This window comes from Heteronotia binoei, chromosome 12 (assembly GCF_032191835.1).
Source record: "Heteronotia binoei isolate CCM8104 ecotype False Entrance Well chromosome 12, APGP_CSIRO_Hbin_v1, whole genome shotgun sequence".
Lineage (NCBI taxonomy): Eukaryota > Metazoa > Chordata > Lepidosauria > Squamata > Gekkonidae > Heteronotia > Heteronotia binoei.
The window spans coordinates 61,801,890-61,828,065 of NC_083234.1; the positions used below are offsets into that span (position 1 = coordinate 61,801,890).

The window sequence follows — 26,176 nt, forward strand, 5'->3', positions numbered from 1 at the left end:
TTGAACTAGATGCAGATATGTGCAGCCAACATGCCACAGGCTTATATGGTCCCAATATTGTATTTAATAGGTTTAGCAGCAGAAAGTAAAGGGGATAGCTGTGGTCTTTGTGTGCAGGACTCTGCTTAGTGAAAATTCAGAGTGGCAAACGATATCTGCTGCCTGCAATGGACTGTGCATGCCCAGTCCTGCATTTGGAAGCAGATGCACCTGCTTAACATTCTAGGCAAAAAGGTGTTGCAAGGCCAAATGACTGTTTTGGGGCCTTTGAATTTGCGAGTGGGATAAAACAACACATCTCTTAAGTACCCAGATGAGTCTGTCTCAGCTAGATGCATTGCACACTTAAAACAACACTTGGCAAGATTTCTCATGGTGTAATCTATAGCTCAGGAGAGCTTGTGTGCATAGGATTGCAGACTTCCTCAGGAGGCAGCTGTGAAGTGGACCTATTTTCAGAGGGATGAGCAAACTGTAGGATGTCTGTGAGGAAAAATATAAAACAGCTGCCCATTATTGAACCGATTCCCTTGATTTGGCTTTGGAAAACTAAATGGAAACACAAAGTAGTTACTGCCCAGGGAGTGGTGGAAAAGAGAGGGAAATGTATTAAAGATGGTACTAGAATATGCTGTTGACATATGAAAATGGCATGATTTGAACACGTATATCAGTTTTATTGTTTATTTTGAGCATGGACAAGAAGACATTTTGTTCTTCTTAATCTACTACCTTATCCAAGGTTTGTTTGCATTTCCTCCTCAAATTTTTTTTACTGAAATGTTTTGATGCGTAGTAGAAAACACTGTAGCTTAACAATAGAGGAGAAGAGGAAGATATGCCAAGACCAATATTCAGTGGCCATGTTTGAATGTCCAGGGAACTTGAATTAAGGAACAGAGAATGGAGCAAAACTAAAAAGGTTTCGATGGCTAGCAGCTCTATTTGTTACTGTTTTCCATAGCTGGATTTTAAACTTGTGAGTAGTTCTATTGAACCTAGACAACTGCATACATTGGAAATGCTTCCAAAACCTAGGTTTTTACTGTAAGCAGTTTTCTGTGCGCATGCATTTTTTTTTGACAGTGGCAATGTCTTGATTGCTTTGAGCATTCTGGTGAAGTGCAAGGAATACAAATTAGAAATGAATACAAATTAGAAATGAAGCAATATTGTATCAGAGCCCCCTCCCATTTATAATGAAGAGATTTCTAAGCCAAATATATGTTCTGTGGGACCGAGTTTTCTTAAACCGTTTTGTTCCTTTCCTCCTCCTTTTATTGTATATTCTAATGAGGTATGCGTTCCACTAACAAATTGATTTGGAATGAATTTGGAATGGCTCCATGTTTTTAAGTGTCATATGGAAAGATGTAATAGCTTTCTGTCAGCTGGAAGATTCCTTGCAAGTGCATTCTTCAGTGACATTTTATGAAATTTGACTCTTTAAGAATGGCACACCGTGAAAATGTTTGTCTCCTGATACATAACTTTTTGCACTCCTTTTACCAGAAACACATACATACAGCTTTGCTTTCTGTTCTTTGCAAGAACATAGTTGAATCCTGCGTACCTGAAAGATCTACCTTGTTGATGAGGCTGTGGCCATGTTGGCTGCATCTCACTGCGAGGAGTCCTGCTCTTTGAGCTAATGGCACTTCCTTATGCTTACGTTTCATTAAAGCTCTGAAATGGCTGAAGATAAGCTCCTACTGAGCATGCTCCTATGTGGAAACTGCACCCATAGAGGGAGATGGAATTGTGAATGAAGGAGTTAGAGGCCTCGAAGGCGATTGCAGCTTTCTCCAGACAGAACCAGAGGTAGGGCAATCTGGCATTTTCATTTTCTTGCCAAAGGGGCTTCAGGAGGTTGTGTTGGGGGTGGGGGGGTTGGCCCTAGGACTAAATGAAGTGCTGAAATCAGTTTCTGAAAGCAGCAAAGCAAATAGTTGACTCAGGTGGCTTGTTTCCTGCTGATATGCATGGAGGGCCAGAAAACAAAGATGACCTGTAAATCAGTATGGAGCAATGATCTGTTTGAAGTTTTTGTCTATAAATTAGAAGAGAGGAAGACTGAAGAGAGAGGAAGAGCAGTCAGCGATGGCTTGCGATGTGTTTGCTTGGGCCTTCCTCCTTACAGGCAGTGTCACAGCTGTCAAAGTCACAACTTAGTTCCACACCAAGCGCGATTGCGGCCATATGAACGAGGAATGCAATCCTAACAAACATTCTTTTATTCTGCACTTACCATACCACCACAACAAATACATTTAAAATGGCGTTGTGCAGAATGAAGGGTCATTGTAGCAGTGCAAGACTTGGGATAATATATCTTGGGATAATATATCTGTAGCTGCATGTGGATGGGCCTGTGCATGTGGAGGTAAGAGATCGTTGGGATTTGATCGATGCGTTGTTTTGTTCTGATTGACATAATAGGTTTGTTGGAAAAGATAGAAATGGCATGAAAGGCCTTGGTGCTGTCATGGCCTCATTTGTGTTGTAGTCCTAAAGAGGTAAAGGTCGCACAAACAGGTGCAAACTTGTGCAAGGTTGTTGCTTTTTTGTTTGCTTTTGACCAGGCCAGGTTGTGACAATTCTGGCAATCTTCGTTTTGGCATTTGGATTATGTGGACTCAGCACAGTTCCTGAGTTGGTATTTTAGATGTGAAGGTGGAACGTTTTACCCCAAAGGGCCCTTGTTGGGGTTTGTTCATTTTATGCTTTGTTTTTGGTTTCCGACTGCCAGTTGCTTGTATAGGGGCCAGTTTAACTTGGTTTTCAGTTTACCAAGCTGCTTGCCAGCACATGACAGTTTGCCATGGCTGAATGTGCAGATCTCTGACCTCTGTACAACATCTCCCACGTTAAGTTTTACATCACAATTTAGAAGAGGATCTTTCGGACACAGACTGGTATTTGTAGAGCTGCCAGCTTTATTTCTGGCAGGGCCCCTGCATTTTTCATAGACAGAATTCATGACCAGAATCTCTTTTTGGCAAAGAAATGCAGTAACGAGGGGGGAAATTTTGCCTTCCCAATTTTTGCCTCCTGTGTAGATTACTGAAGGCGCAGCAGTTTTGCAGGGGAAAAGATGAACATTCTTGAGTATCTGACCAGTTAATGCTGACATAAACAGATTTTGGATTCATTGCCCGTTCTAATGTAAATTGCCTTTGTGTGGTTATTCTGTTATGCAGTGTGTGTGAAGCATTCTCTTTTCCAGGTTATTTCACTAGGAAGAGGTGGCGTTGATTTTAAGGACCAAAGTTTTAAACTCTGAAGCAGTCCCTTCGTATATAAATCACCATTTATTGGTTAGCAATTTAAGCTGTCACTTGATACGCATTTGGCATTATGAAAACACGGCCAGATGTCAAGAAGTCTGTTTGCAGAAACTGGACCTGGAATTAACACAGGAGGTCAGATATAGTTTGTGTTAAGAACAATTCTTTACTGATGTTATCTCTTTTTTAAAAATAGTTTACTCTGCAAAATACTTTCTGTCTCATATTTTCTTCTATGATTTTTCCTTTGTGAAGGCCTTCAGTTATCATGCTTGATGCCAAACTCTCATGAAAACCATTTTGCTGTTTTTGTTTGAAAAGTAAGGTGGATTTTACAGGCCCACTGCCACCTCCTGGCATACAGTGAAATGCTTTTCTGCTTTAGAAAGAAAAGTTGCAGATCCCACTCCTTCTCCTTCTCATTCCATAGGCTATTTATACGAAGATAGGGTGTCTGCTTTTGTGGCCTCACCTGTCATTTCTTTGCCTGGCAGATGGTAATAATAGCCATGCAGAGACTACAGAATCGCCTATTAAACCTACTGCTGTCACCGCCATTGCTGGTTGACGATTGGGTATTGCAAATAAAAGCAGTTTGTACGGATGACTCTTCAGAACCGAATTCAGGTTTTCGTGCAGAGAGGACAAAGGTCTAAAATGAGATGGAAAGGTGAGTGGGAGAGAGACAGCTAGAGTACAAGAGAGTTGGAAGCAGAATTGCTTCGAAAGCAATCTGCGCTTTTACAGGGAGACAACAGAAATACAGGTGCATGGCGGCAGCCATTTTGATTGTCTCCTTCATTGGCACAGTCAAGAACACAACCAATATAGCTGTGCACTTACCTTGCTGTGCACTGCCTCTGGTTATTTCCATGTGTCTCCTCCTCTCAGAGAACAAACCAGCTTCACTGATTTAAAGCCATGCCCGTGAAACATGTGCATGAAGTTAAGAATATACACGGTTTACTGAATATATACTTTCTCCACTTGTCAGACAAAATTTATTTGTACAACTGAAGCACTAAGTGCAGTGAAGCTTTAATGAAGATAGTACATTTTTCATGTTTTCAAAATGGTGTCTCTGATACAACAAGCTACTCTGTGTTTGTAAATCAGAATGTTTAGGGATGCAGAGAGTTAGTATATAGCAGTTTGGTGATTAACATGGATTTTTCTTCCCAGGGGTTCCCTACTGTAGAGGAGAGATTAATATGGGAGTTTTCTTAAAAGCAAAATTCAGAACCTGTTTAAGGATGGGATGCAAACATGCTCAGTTGTGCCTTTGATTATGTCTGTCTCCATCAGACTGTTTACATTTCTTAACTGGTTGAAAACAGCAGCAAACTTTGAAAATAGCTAGTATATTTGTATTTCTGGGTTTACAGTTTACCAAATCTCTTTCAGGATATTTTCAAATATGGTCTTTAACCTGTAAAGCTCCTAGGCCCCTTCTTGTCAAGTGGGTGGCAAGAGATGATTGCACTAAGTATCTTTGCAGGGTGGTTATCCATCCCCCCACCCATTCAGCATTGAGAAAGGCAAGAGAGGTTTTTGCGGTATGGCTGAGTAGCTTTTAATAATGTAAAAGTAAAGACATGAGAGAGATCAATGATTTTCCTCTTGGAAGTTGCTCCATTTCTTTCAGTCTCTTTATGCTGTGCTTAATATAATTTCTGTAAAAACTTAAAAGCAGCTTCATTTCTAAAGAAGAAATAAGGTCCGCGGATGAGAAATGGCTGAATTTGCCATGGTGAATGGGTGTGTTTTTAGGCAACACCTTCCCCTTTCCTTTTATAACCACAATGAAATAAGCTGTGAAAATGATGTCTATTATAGTGTAATTGAGTAATAACCCCTTAGGTTTCTCAAAAGGAATGTTTTTATTCTTTCCAAAATGTGAGATCTTAAAAGAATTTTAAGCAAAATGTTAGAAGGAGCCAGGAGGGGTCTTGATGCCTGCCTTGGCCTCTTTGCAGAACACGGTTGTGAATGACAGCAAAAATGCTTACCTTGAAGGGAAACATTCACTTGGAGGGAGCTGAGGGTGGAAGATTAAGAGACAACCGGATTAATGCAAGATCAGAGAATCAAGGATGCAGTTCTTAAAGTTGGGAACTTGTAGAGGCTGCATATATTATTTAATTAAATTAATGCTGGAACTAGAAAGCTTTACCTTGGCCACCCTTAGAGAAGGCTCTGATTTCTCCCCTCCCCTTGTGGAAGGGTGAGAATAGATCCTCCTTTCACAGAACTTCAAACTTATTAAACCGCTTTCTCTCCTTAAGCGTCGGTATCTATTCCCCTCCCTTCTTCACACACAGTGTGTGTACGTTTGAGATGCTTATTGTAATGTCTTGCAGGCTGTGCTCAGGAATGAGTCTGTGCCCATGAAATGGCTGCCGTTTCTTAGGAGGAGAGAGGAGGTTGAAAGGAAATGGTGTCCTTTCTGAGAAGGCTCATGTGACTCTAGGGCCTGTAGAGGGAGCCATCCTCTGTATGGCCAGAGACAGGACTGTTGTTCCTGTAGACCAAGAAGGAAACAATCTCCTATGCTATAAACAGCCTTTGTCGTGGTCATTGAATAGTAATGGGAAAGCATTTGCTGGTATCGGGAAACAGTTAAACTCAAGGGCTTAAGGGGCAAAGAAGCTTCAACTTCTAGGTATTGTAACAGATTCTTTTTTGCAGGCTTCCACCAAAGGAGGAAATTTTCTCTTCGATGTTCATAATGGTTTGGGTTTAAGATCCTAGCTGTTGAACGGCAAGGCCAGGGAGCTGAAGGCATGTCTTAATATTTCTGGGGCTCCTCCAGAGCAGATGATTACTTTTGAACTTGGAATTGCCAAAAGAGTTGCAAAAAGCATGATCAAGCTAAAGCCTTTTTCATACATTCAGGAAGGTTGAGGTGGCAAGGAACCATGGTGTAGAGCAGACTGTACTACTGTTGGCTATAGGGAGAGGAGGATTGAAAATCTTAGTTTGGTATTCTCTCCTACCTGCTGACAGAAAACAAATGCAGCAACCAAAGAGGGAGAAAGGGAGAAGAATCTTTCTTCCGGGTGTGCCAATTTTCTGTTAATATGGGGTAGTTTGGTTTAGTAGTTTTCAAAGGTTCAAGGACACTCAGAATCTACCTCTTGCCAACCGAAGTTGTGCAGTTAATTCTGTCCTCTCGTTGCCACCTCATTCTCTTGCCTGTGTTAATAAGACCTGAATCTGTTTTTTGTAGCATTCTGGGTAAGAAGGAAGTTCTGTTGAATTTTGGCAGAGGGGGAGGGGAAGTCAGAATTAGGCTGCAAGGTTGATGATCCTTTTCTCCCCTATCAAAATGTCACAATCATATTTAAGATGCAGATTGATTTTGGTTTCCTTGAGATTCAGCTTTAAATACCTGACCTATCATTTATGACTTTATCGATGTCAAAACTTTTCTAAAGCAGGATTTTTGTTTGACTTAATATGTATATTGTGTGTTTAACCTTCTTAGGCATACTGTTGCAGAAATCAATAGTTTTTGCATGGTTGGGGATTTTTTTTTTTTTTAAAAACCTCTTTGATGTAGAAATTGGGGTTTGGTAAACTGGGCAGCAGGGCTGGCATTTCTTTGTTGTGTTAATTTTATACTGCATAGCAAAACTGTATTTGAAAGCTGCCTAATTTAGGAACTACAGCAGTTATAAGAAAGTGAATGAGTTGGTGGCTCAGTTGTGTTTTTCAGTGCTTAAACTGAAGACTGTCGCCCATCCGAAGGGCTGACCTAAATAAGGGGAGGGAAAACACTTTGTAAGCTAGGCATGACTGTGCAGCCATTTCAGCAGAACCTTCTGTTGGGTGAGCTGACCAAAGCTGTCACCTCAGGTTTCCTTTTGAATTTTGCCTCTCCCTGATTTGCCCTTGTAGGTGTTCAGAGGAAATGGTTAAGTGATTGGAACAAAGTGGCATTTGTTCTACCAGGGGCCTACTTGGTTTTTAACTGTCCTCCTTTCCCATGCATGTGGTGATTAAAAACAAGCAAAAATTCATGTAGGATGGCATACTCCAAGACCTTAGTAGGAACTAAAAGAAGGTCCCTAAGTTGGGGTGCTGTGATCAAGATAAAAGCCACTGTTCCTACATCTCTGTTGATTTTTAACCGTTCTCTATGTGGAATTAGTTTCTTCTTCCCTTGTGAACCAATCCTTTGGTTTACAATTACTTGCATTCAGTTTTAAGACCATGTGCTTGCTATGTAAAAAAAAAAAAAGGAGTAGATTCCTCCTATACAAAACATATTCATAGCAGCTCCCCCTTTTCCAGCTCTCCCCCTTGGTTGAGGGAATACTAAAAACCAGAGGAAATCATTGCAGTTGCTTCAATGTAAATATGCAGCCGCTCTTATTTTAAATTGGCCATCCTATCTTTAACCTTAACAGTTTTCTTATGGGGTACTTGGATAAATGGAAATGGAGGCAAATTGCCAGTAATTTAGAAACTGACAATTTGTTACTGTGAATTTTTCTTCCAGTCATGTTAGATAAAACTGGGGGGGAGGGGAATGCTAGGTTGGCCTCTTGTAGTTTTGGGCAGGTCAATGCGGGCTTCTGCTTTAACCCTTCTACTGTCCCCCACTCACCTCTGTTCTAAAATATTGTCATTGTATAGTTCCCCCCCCCCCCCAAACCTTGCTATTGGAGGAAGCAAAAAAAAAAGTCTTTCCAACTGGGCAAAGTGCAGTTTTCCAGTTCAGCCTGATGTATCTAAAAACTCATTTTGAGATGGATTTTTATAAAATTTTGCCTGGTCGCCACCGCCTTGAAATCTTTAATTCTAAGATGCACCATTTTGTCTTTGCAAGGACTTGAAGGCCACTGACAGAAAGTCTAGTGTTCTTTCAAACGCTTTTGCTTTCCTTTCAGGCAAGTGATCTGTCTGAGGCTTGGCATCATGTCAGAATGTGGACTGATTATCTTGATTAACCACATATTGTAACTAGAGAGAGGCAGTGTCGGTGCTTGTGCTGCTTGAAATAACAGGCTCTCCAATGACAGGGAAGCCCTGAAACTTGCAGGTTCTTTCTGAAATGGCTGCAGCTTGCATACCGAAATGGTCTCCACTGAGCATGCTCATTCTGTAGAGGGAGTTTTTTTTTTTATCACATGAGCAGAAACTGTATCACTTGCTCATGACGTTCTGGGACCTGGAACTCTTTGAGCCTCAAAAAGAAGTCAATTGCTGCTTCTGTTGCAGGTAGAGTAGCACCTTCCCTTGTGTCATAGTTTGCAGATTCCTTCCTTATTATGACTGAGGACATGTTTTCAGGTAGTAAAGGAAGAAACCTTGGTAAGACAGTTAAAGATCATTATGGCTGGACTTTGTGTATCTTTGTTGTTGCCCTGCGCAAGAAACAAACATTACAGCAGAAAGATTCATCTTGAATATTGATGCAGAACATTTAATGGTGTCTGGGGCTTATTTTGGAAGAAGGTTGAAGAATTTACATAGTCAGCTGCTTGCTCTAGCGCCTTCTTGACTCTCTTGTGTTTCCCCTCCCCCCAAGAGTTTAGTTCAGTAGCATGTTATTTACAGCTCTAAGACTTCAGCAAAGCAAGGATGCCAGTTTTAGAAAGCTGAAATTCTGCAAAATGTCAGCAATTTCTAGTTTACCTGATTTTATTTTAACGTGTGTTTTTGGAAACAAGGGGAAGAGGGTTTAATTGCTGTTGTTTCTAATGTGTCATTTCCTATTTGCCTTCAGAAGAATCTCCTATTTTTCTGTATTGCGCAATGGAGAGAAGATCCTGGGTGGCTGAAATGAAGAAAAGGGCCTGTAAAAATGGTTCATTTTTTGCCTGAATGAAAGCGTTCTGAAAAAAACCCCTTGGATTGTGTGAAGCAATTATACTGCTGTATATTGAGGAGAATGTGAGGTTGGCATGTGTGCGAATTAATCACAAGAGAGCTCATTCTGAACTGAACTTCCTTCAAGGCAGTGGCAGTTCATTTTCATTCAAAGCATGAGGCTCAGGTTAGAAAGTTGTAAATAATGTTTATTTAATAGGGCAGGGGAGCGTATTCTAGGCCTCTTGTCAAAGGCGTGGGCTGAATAAACTGTGGTTTGTAATAAACCGTGGTTTGTAATAAACTGGTTTGCTCAAACTCGTTAGTTATGACATCTGAATCCTCAATATTGGGGTGTGTTAGTTGGAATAAAACTAGGATTTCAAATTCATATATGTAGCTTGGATTTAAATCACAGGTTGTATTTACTGTGGTTTGTTGTGGCACAAACCTATTTGCTGAATATCACTGCCTTACGTGGCTATCTGGCTAGAGAAAAGGCAACTCCAGGAAGATGTTAATCATCCTGAGAAGTAGAAGAGACAAGAAATAAGTCGTAGTTTGTTGCATAACTCCTGTCAGTTAGCCAGAGTTAGTTGTGTAAACCATAGTTTACACAAAACATGGATTTATCATTGTGTCAGAATGAAGAAGACATTTCATAACCATTCCTCTTGATTACTGAAGGGTACTAAAAACTGAGAAATCAGTCCTTTTGTGATAATGTATCCATTCACTCTAGACTTAAGGCAGCTTATATATTTTTAAAATTTTAGAGTTCTGATGAAGAAGAAAAGTAAAGTCTTAGAGAACAAAAAACAAAACAACACTCGACAACATGGAAAATTTATTTTCCAATAGTATGAGACATACATATTTGGAAAATGGAAATATATGCACTATACTTTCCATTGTTAGTCTGCTCTTTAGAGAATCTCTTAAAACGTGAAAATAATTTTTCCATATAGACCCGGGGGAAGCTTCACATTATTTAAAATGGGGGGGGGGGCTTACTGTGGGCCAGATAAAATGGACAGATTCATCCCTTGTTCCAGGAGTTTGCCAACCTCCTCTTGTATAAAACACACAGGATTGCTTCCATTTTTCTCAATTTGTTTTGATAGGGGTTGTTTATCCCTAGACTTGGTGTACTGTCTACACTTATCCTCAGCTTTGGTGATATAATAACTTATCTGCTTCGCCTCATGTGTTTTTTTATCTTACAGAAAGCCCACGAAAGTTTGAAGGGCACTTGAAAAGGAAGGGTATCATTCTGCAAATAGTTACCTTGCTGAAAATGCTTTGTTCCTCCTTTGCTGAAATGTTAGAAGACTAACCTCTTTCTCTTCTTCAATGCTTTATTTATCATGGTTGCTAAAACAACAGATCAATGTAAAAGTTGACCCAACAGAAGAAATAATAGCAGTAAGTATAATAACAAATACCAGGGATTTTTTTTTGTAGTAGGAACTCCTTTGCATATTGGGCCACGCACCCCTTCTGTAGCCAATCCTCCAAGAACTTACAGTAGGCCCTGCAATAAGAGCCCTGTACGCTCTTGGAGGATTGGCTACATTAGGGGTGTGTGGCCCAATATGCAAGGAGTTCTTGCTACAAAAAACCCCCTGAATACTAAAAAGAAAATTAACAATTATCCCCTGAGTAATAACTTACAAAGAAGATGATGCCTATAACAATTCTAAAAGTTTAATGCAAAATAAATGAATAAATAGATCAACAGTAAGTTTAAACTATCCTTGTTAGTAAAATACGAAAGTGTCATAAATATACCCCAATAAACTCCAAAGAAAGAGGACTTTTGCAGTCCATGAATTCGGTCTACCTGCACAATCTGCAAAGCAGAGCCAAAGTCCCATACATGCCTCTGGTTTGCACCTGCATAACTGTTCCCTCTTAAACAGAGTTACAGCCTCAGAAGTCCATTGAAGTGAACAGACTCAGGCAGGAACTCTGTTTAGGGTGGGACTGCTAAATTATTAAGCTAGGGGACAGTTTTTCTGTTAAAAGTATATCCTTAAAATGGATGTGATCAGCATACTATTAATTATCTTTCTGTTCCTTCAGTTTTCAAGAATGCCCAACTCAGCTGGGTTAACTGTAGTATAAATGTGCAGTGCTATCCTTGTATCCATATTCTTTCTATAGTTACATTACAGATAGTTCTTTTTACCTGAGAATGTATTTGGGAGATTGGGAGGCTGGCTTATGTGTCCACTTGTATTAATCCAGATAGTCTATTTTTAAGGCAAGGTGTAGTGGGCCTCTTTGAGCATATGGATTTTCAATACAGTTTAGAGGCATCAGATTAGACTACTCTCTTGATTGCCATAATGGCTTTGGAGTGTCCCTCTCTGTTTCTTGTACTATGGTACCAGTAACTCTAAACCCATATGGTGCAAGCAAAAAATGTCATTGTCCCATATTGTGTAGTTCCATGCTGCATTATCCCTGTATCAGTTTCTTTTGAGATATGGCAAACCAAAATCAGCTGGTTCAAGAGAAGTTAAAGGGCTGGCAAAAGAGTCATGAGTCATTTTCCTTACCCAGTTTCCAAAAAGTACCTTTTAAAATAACTGTTCCTTGCTGGTGTGAGGGAAAACAGTACATGCTGAAGTGTTCCCTCAAACCATTTGTTAAGCAGTCCAGTATCTGAACTATATAGTAGTAAAGTATTGGCAGTTGTAGCGTCTCTGTAGCTGTACTGAAATCTCTTCTACCCCTTTGCTGCAAATAAAGCTGTCCAGATAAGAGCCTTGTGTTCATCTACTGCCTTTTAATGTCTTTTTGAACATGTTGTATAAATGATAAATTTAGGGGTCTTATATGATGAAGATTCCAGAACTTACTAAGTGTGGAGGTACAGTCCTTATGTTTCACCCCAACAAAGTACTTAAAGCTTTCTTATGCCTTTCTTATACCAAAATTAAGTAGGGTCCATTCATAGGCATGATTTCTTGTGTGTCAGGTGGCTGCTGTTTAAAGAAATACTATTCATTAGTTTCTTGATGTGAGAAGTTTTCATTGCTGCAACCTGCAGGTTTGTGTTGATATTGGGTGTCAGAGTGGTTTTTCTACGTACTGTTATTTCTTAAGTGTCACTTTATATTCTGTTTCTCATGTAAGAAGAGCCCTGCTGGATCATACCAAGGGCTAATCTAGTCCAGCATCCAGTGTCATACACTAACCAACCATTAGGTTATGGGAAACCAACAGGCGGGGCATGAAGGCAACAGCCTTTCTCTTATTGACTCTCCCATTTCCCCCCATTAAGTGGCGTTCTGTGGCATTCTGTCTTTAGAGGTTTCCTTGAGCTATGATGACCAATAGCTGTTGATGAGCCTATCACCCATCAAGCTGTCTGTTCCCCTCTTGAAGACATCTGGGTATCACCACATCACATGGTAGCAAATTCCATTATGTTTTCACGGCTCCAGAGATCTGCCCACAGATTTGGGAGCTATTGCAAGGACATCTGGAAGAAGTCTGCAAGATTATTCTGGATTCTTCAAAGATGTGCTGTTAAAGGAATCTTGAAACTGGATTCTCCTCTCCCTTTTAAATGTAAGTCTTCAGCCTTTCAAGGGGCTGAGACTCATCTCCAACCTCAGGCAGCAGTGGTGTCTACTGAGCTGCAAGGAGGCAGCAGGAAGTCCCATGACATTGCATCATATGGCAGGAAGGAACCAGAGTCTTTTGCCCTGCCTAGGCTATAAAGGAATCATATCCACCTCTGAGTGACTGCGTCTTGCTGTCCCGTTCAGCATGCATGTGAAGAGATGTAGGAGGCATAGCATTCTTGCTGTCTAGCAGCAGTGTCTTTTGAGCTCCACAAGGACTTGCAAGGTGGGATTTCATGATGAAGAAGGAGGTTCGGTTCTGTGGCCTGATGACCACTGTGTTTAGTGGATTGCCTTGAAATTTTGACCTTGACCTCTGCTTTTCATGTGTTGTGTTAGGAACTCATGTCTCTCCCACCTTTCGCCATGAAGTGTGGAGCTTTGCTTATTCTTCTGGCTGTGTAGGGCTTGTATGATGGAGAATTGGTTGCCTCTGTACAGCCTTGATGAAATGCTCATGTGGAAGGGCTCTGGATTCAGTGTGCCTAATGCTGGCCAGTAATCTTGATCACTGTAAATGGGGGGGGGGGGGGAGTTGGGACTCAGTGGTAGTTTACATATAGCAAGTGCTAAGTTCCCTGGAAAGTCAGATGCTGAAACTGAAGCTCAAATACTTTGGCGCTCAAATACTTTGGCCACCAAATGAGAAGGGAGCGCTCACTGGAGAAGACCCTGATGCTGGGAAAGACAGAAGGCAAAAGAAGAAGGGTACGGCAACAGATGAGATGGCTGGACAGTGTTACTGACGTAACTAACACGAATTTGAGCAGACTTCAGATGATGGTAGAAGACAGGAGGGCCTGGCGTGACATTGTCCATGGGGTCGCAAAGAGTCAGACTCAGCTGTGCGACTGAACAACAAAGTTCAGTCCATGGCATCTCCAGTTAAAGGGCAGATAGGAGCTGAGGGTTTTTTTGCCTGAGACCCAGAAGGGCCACTGACAGTCAAGGAACACAATGCTGAGCTAGGTGAGCCAGTGGTCTGACTCAGTATAGGCAGCTTTGCCAATTCATAAATCAGTGGTGCTTAATAAACCAACACAACTGTATGCTGTCTTTGGGGTTATTTGTACTCAACATTTTCCTGGAAATTGCTGTAGCATTTCCCACTTCATGTTGCAAGCAGTTCTTTTGATCTCTAAATTAATTTGCAACAAGAAGTAGGAAAGTCAGTTCATAAGAAAACCATTTCCTAAAATGCTGCTTACAAGATCATCTTCTCCCAAAGGTGACCATCTTTTGGATTTTTTGGGGGTGGGGGGTTAAAATTAGTTTCAGGTGTTAGGTCTGGCAGGAGAGAATAACAGCATCCAGAGCAGACTGCTGCTGGCTATCTTGTAGGGCTTGCCATGAAATTCATGTGCCAAATTGGAAGTGTCCTCTGTGTCTTCGCAGAAGTGTTGTGGTTTGCATTTGAAGAAGCAAGTTTTATGTGCTGGTATGAAACACAACCATTTATTGAAGCATCTTGCCAGTCCCCCCCCCCCCCTTTCTTTCCCACCCCAGTGGAAGGCGTCAGAGGGGTGGTATTATTAGCTGCAGCCACAAAAGGAAATGGCACCTGGATATCTTAACTTCTTTCAAGAGAAGGGCTGCAGCTCATGCTTCCAAATGGACTGGATTTTTTAAGGAAAGTAGGTGTGCACCTAAAAATGCATTCTCTCACTGCTCTTGTCTTCCTTAAAAAAAAAAAAAAGAACCCTCCCCCAAACCCCCACCTAAGCTTTTCCCCCCCATCTTTCTTTCCAAACAGGGACTTGAATTCTCTTCCTGACTGTAAGGAAAGAGCTGTGGCCTGAACAGGGCTGTGAAATGAACGGAAAAGCTCATCATGTTGCAAATACCAGCTTCTATTTTACTGTCAAAAAATGGCAGGTCGTTGTGTGTCTGTAAACAATGCAGTTATGAAATGGCAGTGCACAGCTGAGCCGAGCATGCTCAGAAGCAGCCTGTAGGGGGAGGTGATCTGAGCGAGATGATCTAATTCAGAGCAATTTTGGGGATGGAAGGAAAAGGCCAGGCTCCATCCCCATGACAGAGCAGAAACCAGACTTCTGGGACAAGGCCTTGTAGGCTTTTGTCAGAGAGCTTTAAGAGGACCTGCTGCCCTTATAGGATCTGGGCTACTGACTGTGTTGCCTTTTTTATTTTAAGCTTTTCCAAAAAGGAGCAAAGCTTTATTGTTTCTTGGCAATGGGTAGGCCCTTAAGAGCTGTTTCTTTCTCTGTCTATTTCTTGTCCTCATGCTACTCATTCCCCTCTTTGCAGCCTTTTCCCTTTAATTCACTGGCTGTGTTTCATTTTGAATTGGAAAGAAGGTCTGATACTTGGATGACACCTTTTGCACGCCACCATCAGAAACACATCTTGGGGGAGGGGGATGAGGGTCATTTTCTGTCTGTCTTGTCTTTTTCACCATCTCAATCCTGATCTGAAACTTAGATTGTGAAGAATGGTTCTGGTTATTTGGGGTGTCGAGGGTTTTCTGATTTACGACAAGGCAAACTGGATAAGCTGAGATGAGAGATGTATATACTTTGGAACTTCTTTGAGCTAAATGATCTGATTTGCTTGACCTCAGCTCTTCATAACATGCTATTCTTGTTACTCTTGTAGGTCTTCTAGGGGGTGTGATGTTTCCAAAACGGACAATTTCCTGCTGTCAAGAGAGTGCAACCTATACTCTGTGTGATGCTAGTTCTGATCCTAAGCATGTTTAGGCAGGCGTTCTGATCCTAAGCATGTTTACACATAAGTAAGTCTGATTTATTTTTGTGAGACTTGCTTTCAGGTAAGTGTGCTTAGGATAGCAGCCTTAGTCTTTGGATTCCCTTTCTCTCTGTCTGTCTCCCCCCTTGTCCCCCCAGGGTAACCATGGATTTCTTTTCCCTCTGCCTGTCTCCCCTCCTTGTCCCCCAGGGTAATCAGAACAAAATATGGTAATTCTGAATAATGTACCTATGAAAGGTGATCTTCTGATTTTGGAATTAGGGTATGGGATTTTGTATTAGATGTTGATGGGTTTCTAGCTGTTACTGCTTTGATATCTTCTCCCTTTTTGGGAGGATCACTCTATAACTCTAAGTGGCCAGGGAGACTGAAAGAAGGGAGAAAGCATCATTTGCATGAGAAAAGGGCAGTCCCCTAGATAAACCATCCTCCTAAATTGCTTGCTAAACTTGGAACAAAAAAAATCTCTCACCTGAGAACACAAGAGAAGAGAACATTTGGGCATAGCTTGCTCAGTTAGTACAGGCCTGTAAGGAAATGGCCTGAGCCTGGGCAAACAGTAGCCTCCCTTTGCAAGATTGTTTTGGGCACCCTTTGAGTGGAATGCTGCTGGGGCTCAGCTCTCCAAATGCCTATCCAAACCTCCTCTGAAACTGACTTTAATCATTATTTCGTCAATAATGCTTGTAGAAATGCTTTGCTCTCTTGGTTTTCCTCTTTCATCTCCCTTCCCCACCAGTGTTTAGGGAGGTTATATTTTAAATTTTTCTATCAGGGCATAGAGGGTGCCCTTTAGTTTGACTGTTCAGCTGCTGAAGTTGCATCATATTGTTAAAAGCTTGCCTACCAGTCTTGGCTCCGGTACATATTGCAAGCTTTGGCCGTCTGCATTCGGTAAGTGAACAATTGCTTTGACGCCGAAGCAAATCTTTGGAGGGTTTGTGTGTGGGATTAAGGTGGGCGGTGGGCTGGTAAGTGTGGTGTCGAGTCTGAGTAAGGCAGCTGACCCAAGAGAAGTATTGAGGAGAGGAGGATATTGCAGGCGAGAGGAAGGAATGGGTAGTCTAGGAGTCCTGAAGCTTGCAGTTGTGGGTGTTTTCTAGGCCATTTGGAACCATTCTTCTGTTGCTTTTGTCCTTGTGAATACAGATCAGTGCGGCTGATACCGCTTTAGCAGGGTACAGAATAGAATGTTGTGCAATGCTCTGCACAGCTAGAAGTTAAACCTTCCCTTGATTAATGTCTTTTCCATGGGTTGATCTATTTCGGCTAAAAGAAGGCAGCGTTTCTTCAGATTCCCTATGTCTTCCATACAGTAAATCCTAAAAACTAAAACGAGATTGCTGCCATGCTAGGATAGAAAGCCTCTTCTTGTCTACATACAGGCAACCTGGTTCTGATGCAACTGTCTGGTCCTGTGGGAGTGGGGGAGGGAGGAGGAGACAAGGCCAAGGAAAGATGTGCCATGATAGCAAAATGCACGTGCTGCTGCTGCTGTCTTTCTGTGTCCTCATTAGAACCTGATGGAGCTGGTTGTTCCTGTACTGATTTTTTCCCCCAAGTGTTTGTACTTAAGGATCCAGCTCAGCATCTGGTTGCCTTCAAACCATGCCTTTGGCTTTTGGGGATCTTGAGCATTCTTCCTGGCACGCTGGTACACAGAGGTGGGAAGGGAATTTGCTCTTCGTTTTTAGCCTTTGGATTGTCATCTTCTCTTCCCCCTTCTCCTTGAAAAGCCCTTTCAAATGGGCCTCATCAGCACTGTGGGGTTTTTTTTTTGTTTGTTTTTTAAGATGCAATGATTTCTCCTCTCTTGAAAATGTCTGTGTCTAATGCTGTGTTGGTTCTGATGCCTAACATTTGTGAAGACTCTCTCCAGTGCCTGAAGATTAATAATCACTCTGTTGTAGGCAGGAGAACGGAGACAGAGGGCTTCCGAAAGAGGGGGAGGAAAGAGCGAGTGAGAGACTTTTATTCTGAAGCAGCCCTTGCTTGGCAGTTGGCTTTTGTTGGGAGTGCTGTTAAAGCAGACATTTCTCTGCTTGGGAGGGTTGGGTATAAGATTTCTCTGCCAATCAGGAGCCGACAGATTGGGGCATGGTGGAGTGTGAGCAAAAGGGAAGTTTGCCTTGCATTTAAGGGGGGAAAATGGAGGTACTGACACTTAACAACAGAGTTGCTGGGAACACGTTTGGGTGGGCTTTGGGGTATGTGCTGGAAGGAAGTGGAGAGTGTTACTGATTTGTGAGGGATTGTGAAAGTGTGTGTGTCATTTGTGGGGTAGAGTGTAGGGTTCTTCATGGCTCTTCCCCCCCCCCCCCCCTGTGAATAACCTTCAGACTGAAAACATGGATGCAGTTGGTATTTCTGATCCAGAAGAAGGGAGGTTGAATCCTTGGGCAGTTCATGGAGGTCAGACTGTAGATGCAGGGTGTCACTCCTGCGACTGGAGCTTCCTGGATCCTTCAAAACTTGCCTAGGGTTTGGTTTGGTTTTGTGATTCTCCCCCCCCCCCCTCCCTTTCTCCCTACAGGACAAAGAGGCATGGTAACACTGCTGTTTGGGGTTGGCTCTTGTCTGATAATGGAAAGAAAATGTTGGAGGGGGGAAAGGTGACTGTAAAAAAGGAGGACCTTTTGGATGAATGGCTGTAAATGATGCCCCCAATGTATGCATGGCTGGCGAAAAGAGGGATAGGGTAGCCTTTTGTGTGGTGCTGGCGATCGCCAGCATGAGTAAGAAGCTTTGCTCCCACTGTGGATTCTCTTTTGAAAGCATCTAGAATCTGGAATGAGAATTCTGAAGATGAAAGGCTCGTTATGGTTTGCCTTGTCTTCCAGGCCTGCTGTGTGAGCTGCAAGCATGTCTCAGCCAGAGACCATAGCTTAAAAAGACTCAGGCCACTGGATACTCAGGCAACTGAATTTTGCATTGCATTTCCCAGTCTTAGGTAAAACTTGTTTTAGTTAGAAGAAGTCTGTCAAATACCCAAGATTCTGAACTTACAGCAGTCATATAGACACAGATGGAGTTTTTTCACAGAGGCTGATGTTAAAAGATTTATTTAGAAGGCATGTGACATACAACCTCTTTCAAATGAAATGGGGTCCGCTTTTATAGAGTGGCTGGTGATGCTGAGGAGGAAATACATTCTCCATGGGCATAAACTTGGAAGAAGAGGCCTGTTTGTCCTTTTCCTTATGCTCATGTTGAGTGCAGTTGTTCCTTTATGATTTCTATTAGTTGGCAGCAGAAGTCCTGTGGGCCCTCTCTGAGGTTGCATTTTTTAAAAAAGCCCACCGTTTTGACTTAACCAAAAGGATGTTGGCTTGTGTTCTTGATATTGACAGTAGCACTTGCTTCTTTCTGGGAAAGGGCAGATGGTTACTCCCTGCCCCCCAAAAGCAGAGTTTTATGTCTTAAGTTTACATTAAATATCTATTGCCTTTTTAAAATGCTGCTCTGTTGACTCACGGTCAAGAGTCCACAGGAACTTCTTCTCCATGTGATCAATCTGGGTTCTCCCTGAGTGTGTGATTGAAAGGGGAAAGGTATTGTACAAATCTGCAGCATGCTGATACTTTTTGACAGCTGCAATTCTGGAGCTTCTATAACCATGGATGTTGCTGCTGAGTATATCTGTGCAGTATCCAAAGAAATTGCAGTTTCCCATGTTACCTGTCTGCGTGGGAGTCAGTGTGCATGAAAGGAGTGAAGCTGGACAGATTTATGTGTGAACCAAACTTTTGTCATCCTTGAAAGCCATTTGTTTCAGTCTGCATCTGTGAACCTTTCCTGAGATTCAGTGAAGTCAGCGTGCGTGAAAGGTGATATTGAGGTGCTGCTCAAATCCCTCACTGTTTTTAAAGATGCTCCTTTCTCCTTGGTCTCCAGGAATCACTGCTTACTCCTCTTATGCTTTGTTATTGTGTGGTTTGTCCCAGGCATGTGCTGAACAAGTCGATAGACCATTTTTTTCAAGAGTGATAAAGTGGGATCCTCTTGGCAACAAGGCTGAATTTTCTTGGAACAGAAGCTACGTAGTGGTTGGTAAGGAAGTAATCACACTTACTAGAAGAAGCAGCTGACGAAGAAGGGGTCAGGCCAGCCAGAACCAGACTGCGCTTGTGTGGTAGCTGCTGAGAGTGAGCCACTTGCTTCCATGTACATCCATAGACCTCCTCTAGTCGTTCTATGGGTGATGGGCAGACTTTGGGATTCCTTTTGTAATCACTAAATGTGCTTGAAATCTTTTGGATCTATGTGACCACTGGAAGCATATCTGCTCTCTGTTGGCCGGACAGTCGGGTTTACCCTGGTAGCTATTTTAACTGCTTGCCCCGGCATGAAGCTAATCCTCTTTCTCATTCCTGTCACCCCAACTCCTTGAAATTGCCTTTCAGATGTACATGCTTAATTTAACTGTACCTATTATGCTGTTACTGAGTACGGAGTGTTCTTGTCTCATTGGTTGAATTCCAGCTTCTTCTTTTTTTGCTTTGGAACTGGGTAGACTAGATTTGCTGGTGTAATAGTGGGCTTTGGACCCTGCAGAAGGGATGTTGTGGCAAACTGAGAAAATATAAAGGTAAAAATCTTTGCAGGCAGATTTCGTATCTTATTATTTCAAATGAATACTCTTTTTAAAGTACCTTTAAAAATGTGCTGCTTTAAAAAAAACAAAACAGCTTTCTCTAGGGTGACAACTTCTAGAGGAGTAGTTACATTTCTCTGTTGTAGCAAACCTTGAAGAAATCTTGTGGCAACTTAAATAGTAGTTATTAAGAAGATGGAAGCCTAGATTCAGAGCTAGATTCAGTGTCATTAAAAGACACCTTTTTCTATGGCTGCTGCACCCTCAAGTGTTTTTAATGTGATAGCACCTTTTTCTCACTACCGCAGCTCCATTCCAGCTTTTGCGACGTCTGTTAGGTTTTAAATTTTTTAAAGACGCGCTCACTTTCATATGCACAGTAGAACTAAATGGCAAGAACACATGAAGATTTAGCCTGAGTTGGGTCCTTTTGATTGTTACCTGCATTATAAGGGTATAAGAGTTACAAATTATAGTTCAGGTTAGGAGAAATATCAGGTATATTCCTCTGTGTCATTGGGTTTGGGATTTCCAGAGACATAAAGGGCCCAGTGCTCTGTCATATTCAGGGTATAGGACTAGGCATGAATGTCAGGTTTTAATTGATCAGCCTTGAAATGTAGTCAATAGAACTGGGATTTTTTTTTAAAAAAAAAAAATCAGAGTCTACTTTATAAGATCAACCTGCAACTGTCAGAAGGCTGGTCCTTCTAGTGTAGTATTGTCTGACAGTAGCCCTCCAGGCAGAGAAGAGTTTTCCACATTACCAGTTACCATGGATCCTTAAACTACAGATGTCAAGGATTTAACCTAGGACTTAATGCTTGGAAAGGATGAGCTGTAGTATAGAACCATGGACTGTCCCCTAACATGGGACTTGCTTTTGCTTTTCTCGAAACTTTGTTCCCATCTTATTTTTTATATAGGATCCAAATACAAATATTCTTATAGAAAAGAGAATTTTGGTAGGTGTGGCTTTTCTGATCTCTGTATAACAATCTAGCTGCAACAAGTTCTTCTTACATATAGCTGTTTGAAAGTAAAAAGAGTTCTGGATTGGTCCCTGACTTTGGATTGGTCCCTGACTTTGGCACTTAGAAAAGAAAAAAGAAACTTAAACAATCAGGTACAATAGCAATGACACTGGTGTGACCCTCTGGTAGGTCAAGATGCATGACACATCTGCATGTCCAAACAGAGACCAGTGTCTTAGAAGACGATCCAAGCAAGTAAGTTCTGCAGAATATCACTGATGATGAATTTTTTGCTCCCTTGCTGACCATGAAGGTACTTGCAGAGCAGTAATTTTCTGCCTTTACAGCTGGATCTGATTTGCTGCTTTCTCTAATGTTTAAAGTCTGCTGGTTCCATCAGCACCAGCCCTTTATATTCCATGGCCCAAGTTGGTTCTTTGATGACTCTTGGGTACATAGTTATATGGGTGATCACAGACAGCTGGAGAATCCTATCTGCTGGAGTATTAGTTGTTCTGACCTTCACCTGATGGACCCACTTTATATAGGCTTGCCCAAAGCCCAGCTCTAGTGATTCTTCTTCTCTCACAGCCAGGTGCTCCTGGGTTGTTGGTGTCCGATGTGCCCGCTTGTGAAGATTGAAACACATCAAGGGGTGTCAGGGAAGTTCTTAGAGAAGGGTACCTCCCAATGTGAATGGTTTGGTAATGTATGTTTGGTGGCTGTGGTGGTGCATATGGTATGGTGCAGGGGTGGCCAAACTTGCTTAACGTAAGAACCACATAGAATAAACGTCAGATGTTTGAGAGCTCCAAGACATGAATGTTAGATGTTTGAGAGAAGGAAGGAAGCAAAACAAAACAAATCGATTGGGGGGGGGGGGGAGAGGTAGGAAGAAAGCAACCTTAACTTTAAGTGCCTTCTCCAAGCCAGCCAATAGGGCAGTGGGAACTCCAAGAGCCACACAATATGTGTGAAAGAGCCACAGCTTGGCCACCCTTGGTATTACATGTAACTGCTCAGTTTTCTTGGGAATTGTGGTGTGGGAAAGCCAGTTTCCAGAACACGGCTGGCATGCTAATAGGCTTAAAGTGACTGCCAGAACCTCTTCCCCAATGTAATCAGTGAGATAGGTTTCTTGGGAAAATTAGAAATGAGAATTTTTCCAGAATGTGTTCTGGAAAATTATCCAGTCCTATAAATACAGTGTGAACTGATTGAGCATTTTTATTTTTCGTCATATTTAGTAAACATATTTTAAAATACCTCATGTTAATTTTATGTCCCAGTAGCAACAAATACTGGAGCTGAAATATTTGAATAGGGGGACAAAATTGAGTGTGATTTAAATGTTCAAACATATTTCAAACTTTATGTAGAAATTAATTGTATTAGAATAATGTTAGTAAAAACGTCTTTAAAATAGCATGTACTTCCCTTAGCTTGTCAGTAGCGTCAGTGCCTTTCCTATTTCCCCCCAATTTTAGCACACTCAAAGAATTGTATATGATTTGCCTCAGATGTGTTTGTCCACTAATTTATTTATTTTAACTCGTGTCCATGGATGCCTGTTGGGGGTACCTTAGTTCATTGTCACTCTCTGTAGCATCAAACTATTTACATTAGTTCCAAATAAGATTGGTGATTGATGATCACAATATCCTTTCACCATGTGACAGTGACATATTTTAGCTTTGGTTTTGACTGGGTGAATTTATAATGTAATTTGTTTAAGTTATATTGTAGTTTTACCCTCCTGTGCTCCAGTGACAAATCAATAAAACTTATATTCTCTCTAGCACACCTGAAAAACATTAATTACAACTTTGAAACTCTCAGGCTTCCTTCCTATTGCACTGGCAATGGAAATCCATTCATTGTTCTTAATTTTATGAAACAATTAATCTTTAGAAATAGAAAAATGGCCATGGAATAATAAAGCCCTGGAAAATTTTGCCCCTCCCCTCCCTCTGAGTGTAATTTATTAGTACATTGGGAGAGCTGCTGTGGGTATGTAAAGACCATGAGCATTGTAGAGAACGCTTATTGATCTTTTCTGGTAATTAAAGCTCAAAGGGATTGAAATCAACATGTACCCAGTCTGTAAGAGTTCTTTCACAGGCCTGGTTGTCAACCTGTGGAATCTAGCAGTTTTTCAAGATATCTAACTGAGAAAGGAGTCACTAGTTCTGCCTAAGAATGTTATGCTTGCACTGAGTTATGGATGCATTGTACCAAGTCAGACCACCGACCACTCTTACTGGTAGCAGTTCTTCCCACTTTCAGTTCGACCCTGTTACAGCATGAACCTTCATCATGCAAAGCATGTGCTTTGTGTAAACCAGGGGTGTCAAACATTCAGCCTGAGGGCCAGATCAGACCCCCAGAGGGCTCCTATCAGGCTCACGAGCAGCTCACTATCATCAGTGAGCTTCCTTCTCTTGTTCTTGCTTCCTTCTGCATCACAACTTAAGAACATAAGAGAAGCCATGTTGGATCAGGCCAATGGCCCATCCAGTCCAACACTCTGTCACATAGTGGCCAAAAAAAAAAGGAGGTTCACAAGTGGGGCTAGAAGCCCTTCCACTTTGCCCCTCCCCCAAACACCAAGAATACAGAGCCTCACTGCCTCAGACAGTTCCAATAATATACTGTGGCTAATAGCCACTGATGGACCTCTGCTCCATATTTTTATCCAAACCCCTCTTGAAGCTGGCTATGCTTGTAACCGCCGCCACCTCCTGTGGCAGTGAATTCCACGTGTTAATCACCCTTTGGGTGAAGAAGTACTTCCTTTTATCCATTCTAACCCTAATGCTCAGCAATTTCATTGAATGCCCACAAGTTCTTGTATTATGAGAAAGGGAGAAAAGTACTTCTTTCTCTATTTTCTCCATCCCATGCATAATCTTGTAAACCTCTATCATGTCACTCTGCAGTTGAAGTTTCTCCAAGCTAAAGAGCCCCCAAGCGTTTTAACCTTTCTTCATAGGGAAAGTGTTCCAAACCTTTGGAAACTTGCTTTGCCAGGCTTGCTCAATCACACAGGAGCTACAGAGCAAAGCCTCTATTTTCTCCATTGGCTGACCATCACATGAAGCAACTTATGTACAAAAGCTCTCATTTCAGCCATTTCATGGTTTCCTTTGGGTCAGGCTCAAAGCATTGACCATGAAATTTCTCTTATGAATGTCAGTAAATCAAAAGTAGGTTTTCAGCTTTCAGATACATACCTGAACAGTCTACTCAAGATTGCTACAGCACAGACATTGTTTCCAGATTTTGATGCAATAATTCAGAGCCAGAGGTATCAGTTATCAGAAACTGTTACATAAACAAAATATTGCAATAGTGCTAATCTTTTATTTTAAGTTTTTTTTTTAAAAAAAATATTTAATTGGGTTTGTCTGTGTCATTTATAAAGTTTATGTCTCCACTTCCTGGTATTACATTTTATGACACACATGGCCTGGCCCCTCAAGGTCTCATTTATGTCTGATCCGGCCCTCATAACAAATGAGTTTGACACCCCTGGTCTAAACCGTGGCCTTTTCTGTGCTGTTAAAGTCACACGATGTATTTAAATCTAAGATGTTACATCCTTACTGTGCCAAAAGGATGCCAGTTATCATACCAGCCTGCAGTAGTTCCAGCAGATTTCCTGGGAGATGGTGGAAACTGTAAACCTGTGCCTGGAGGCAGTTAGAGGATGGATGAAGCTGAAACTTCATCTTAACAAAACAGAGGTACTGCTGGTGTTGGGAGTGGGGGGGAGGAGTTCACACAGGAATCAGGACCCCTCTGCTTTGGATGGGGTTGCAGTTCCCCTGCAAAGAGGAGGTTCATTGCTTGGGGGTGCTGCTGGGCCCCGGACCTCCTGTTAGATAAACAGATAGCATTGGTGCCTGGGGTGCCTTTCATTGACTTTAGGTGGTAAGCCAGCTATGGCCAGTCCTGGGGAGCAGTGATCTTGCCACAAATGCATATGCCCTGGTAACGTCTCGATTGGACTAGTGCCGTGCAGTCTATGTGGGACTGACCTTGAGGTCTGTCTGAAGTTACTGTTGGCAGCCAGACACTCACTGGATTGGGTCATAGGGATCATATTGCTCTGGTCTTGTTTTCAGCTATACCAGTTCCCAGGTTGCTTTTGATCCCAATTCAGGGTGCTGGTATTGACTTTTAAAGCCCCATACAATTTCCAGCCAGCAGGACTGCCTTCACACATATGAACCTATCCAATTAGTCTGTCTGTCTTTAGAGCCCTGTTTCAACTACCCCCACCATCTGAGTCTAGACAGATGGCAACCCAAGAAAGGAATTTGTCACTCATGACACCCAGATTCTAGAACTTCTCCCTCTGTCATCCTCTCCTCTCAGCCAGTGAATGGAGATTTTTTTTTGTTTGGTATGCCATTTCCTCACTATCTCTTTGGCTCTCCTCTCTCTGTGTATATATGTTGCATTTAATTGTGTGTGTGTTTGTATGTGCTTTGTTTGTTTGTAACCTTGAGAGGCCTAAATTGGAAGGTGGGTTTTGCGGTGCCCTGCATTTTCTATGCCAGCCTTTTTTAAGGGTGTCATGGTAGCATACATGCATTTGTCTGATTTTATTCTTGCAACAGTTCTTTCAACTGGGTTGAAAGGTAGCATTTTACTTAAGGGTGCTCAGTGAATCTCCAAGCTGATCTGATTCCATAGGAAGATGTAAAATTTCTGGAGATTTTGGAGCCTCCTGGGGATTGGGGTTCCCACCTCTTTTTCTCCTTTCAAGGGGGGGGGGAGAATTGAAATATATGCAGCACTTACAGCTAGGTTCAAGTCCAGCAGCGTCTTAGAGGTGCTGATATTGACCTGGTTATCGTACTCAACTTTTGAAAGCTCAGGCTCTGAAAACCTAGTTGGTCTCCAAGGTGCTACTTGACCCGAACCTAGCTGTTCTACAGCAAACCAAAATGGCTGCCCTCTGAAACTATCTTCAGGCAATACTTACTTTCCTATCACTGCTCCACTCTTTGCTACTGTAGCACACATATCTTTAATTTTACCATCTGAGAAGTAGGAAAAGAGAAAAGTTGAAGGCAGAAAATAAATTCTGTGGTTAAAAAGAAAGCAAGCATGTTATTTGGGCACTTA

The 26,176-nt window shown here is 41.9% G+C and overlaps 1 protein-coding gene across 13 annotated transcripts in view; it reads left to right on the forward strand.

Annotated features, from left to right (window-relative positions):
- EHMT1 (euchromatic histone lysine methyltransferase 1) overlaps positions 1 to 26,176 on the forward strand; it is a 149,999-nt gene that overhangs the window by 43,611 nt on the left and 80,212 nt on the right. Inside the window, exon 2 of one of the 13 annotated variants that reach the window (XM_060251567.1) lies at positions 1,685 to 1,821. The exons of 10 other annotated variants lie outside the window; for them this stretch is intronic. Coding sequence is in view for 1 of the 3 variants with exons in the window: in XM_060251565.1 (XP_060107548.1) it covers positions 17,621 to 17,626 (6 nt within the window). In the remaining 2 variants the exon portion in view is untranslated. Of the gene's footprint in view, positions 1 to 1,684; positions 1,822 to 16,345; positions 16,367 to 17,494; positions 17,627 to 26,176 lie in introns of those variants that run through there. 2 more of the 13 variants (XM_060251570.1, XM_060251565.1) reach the window with 2 other exon arrangements.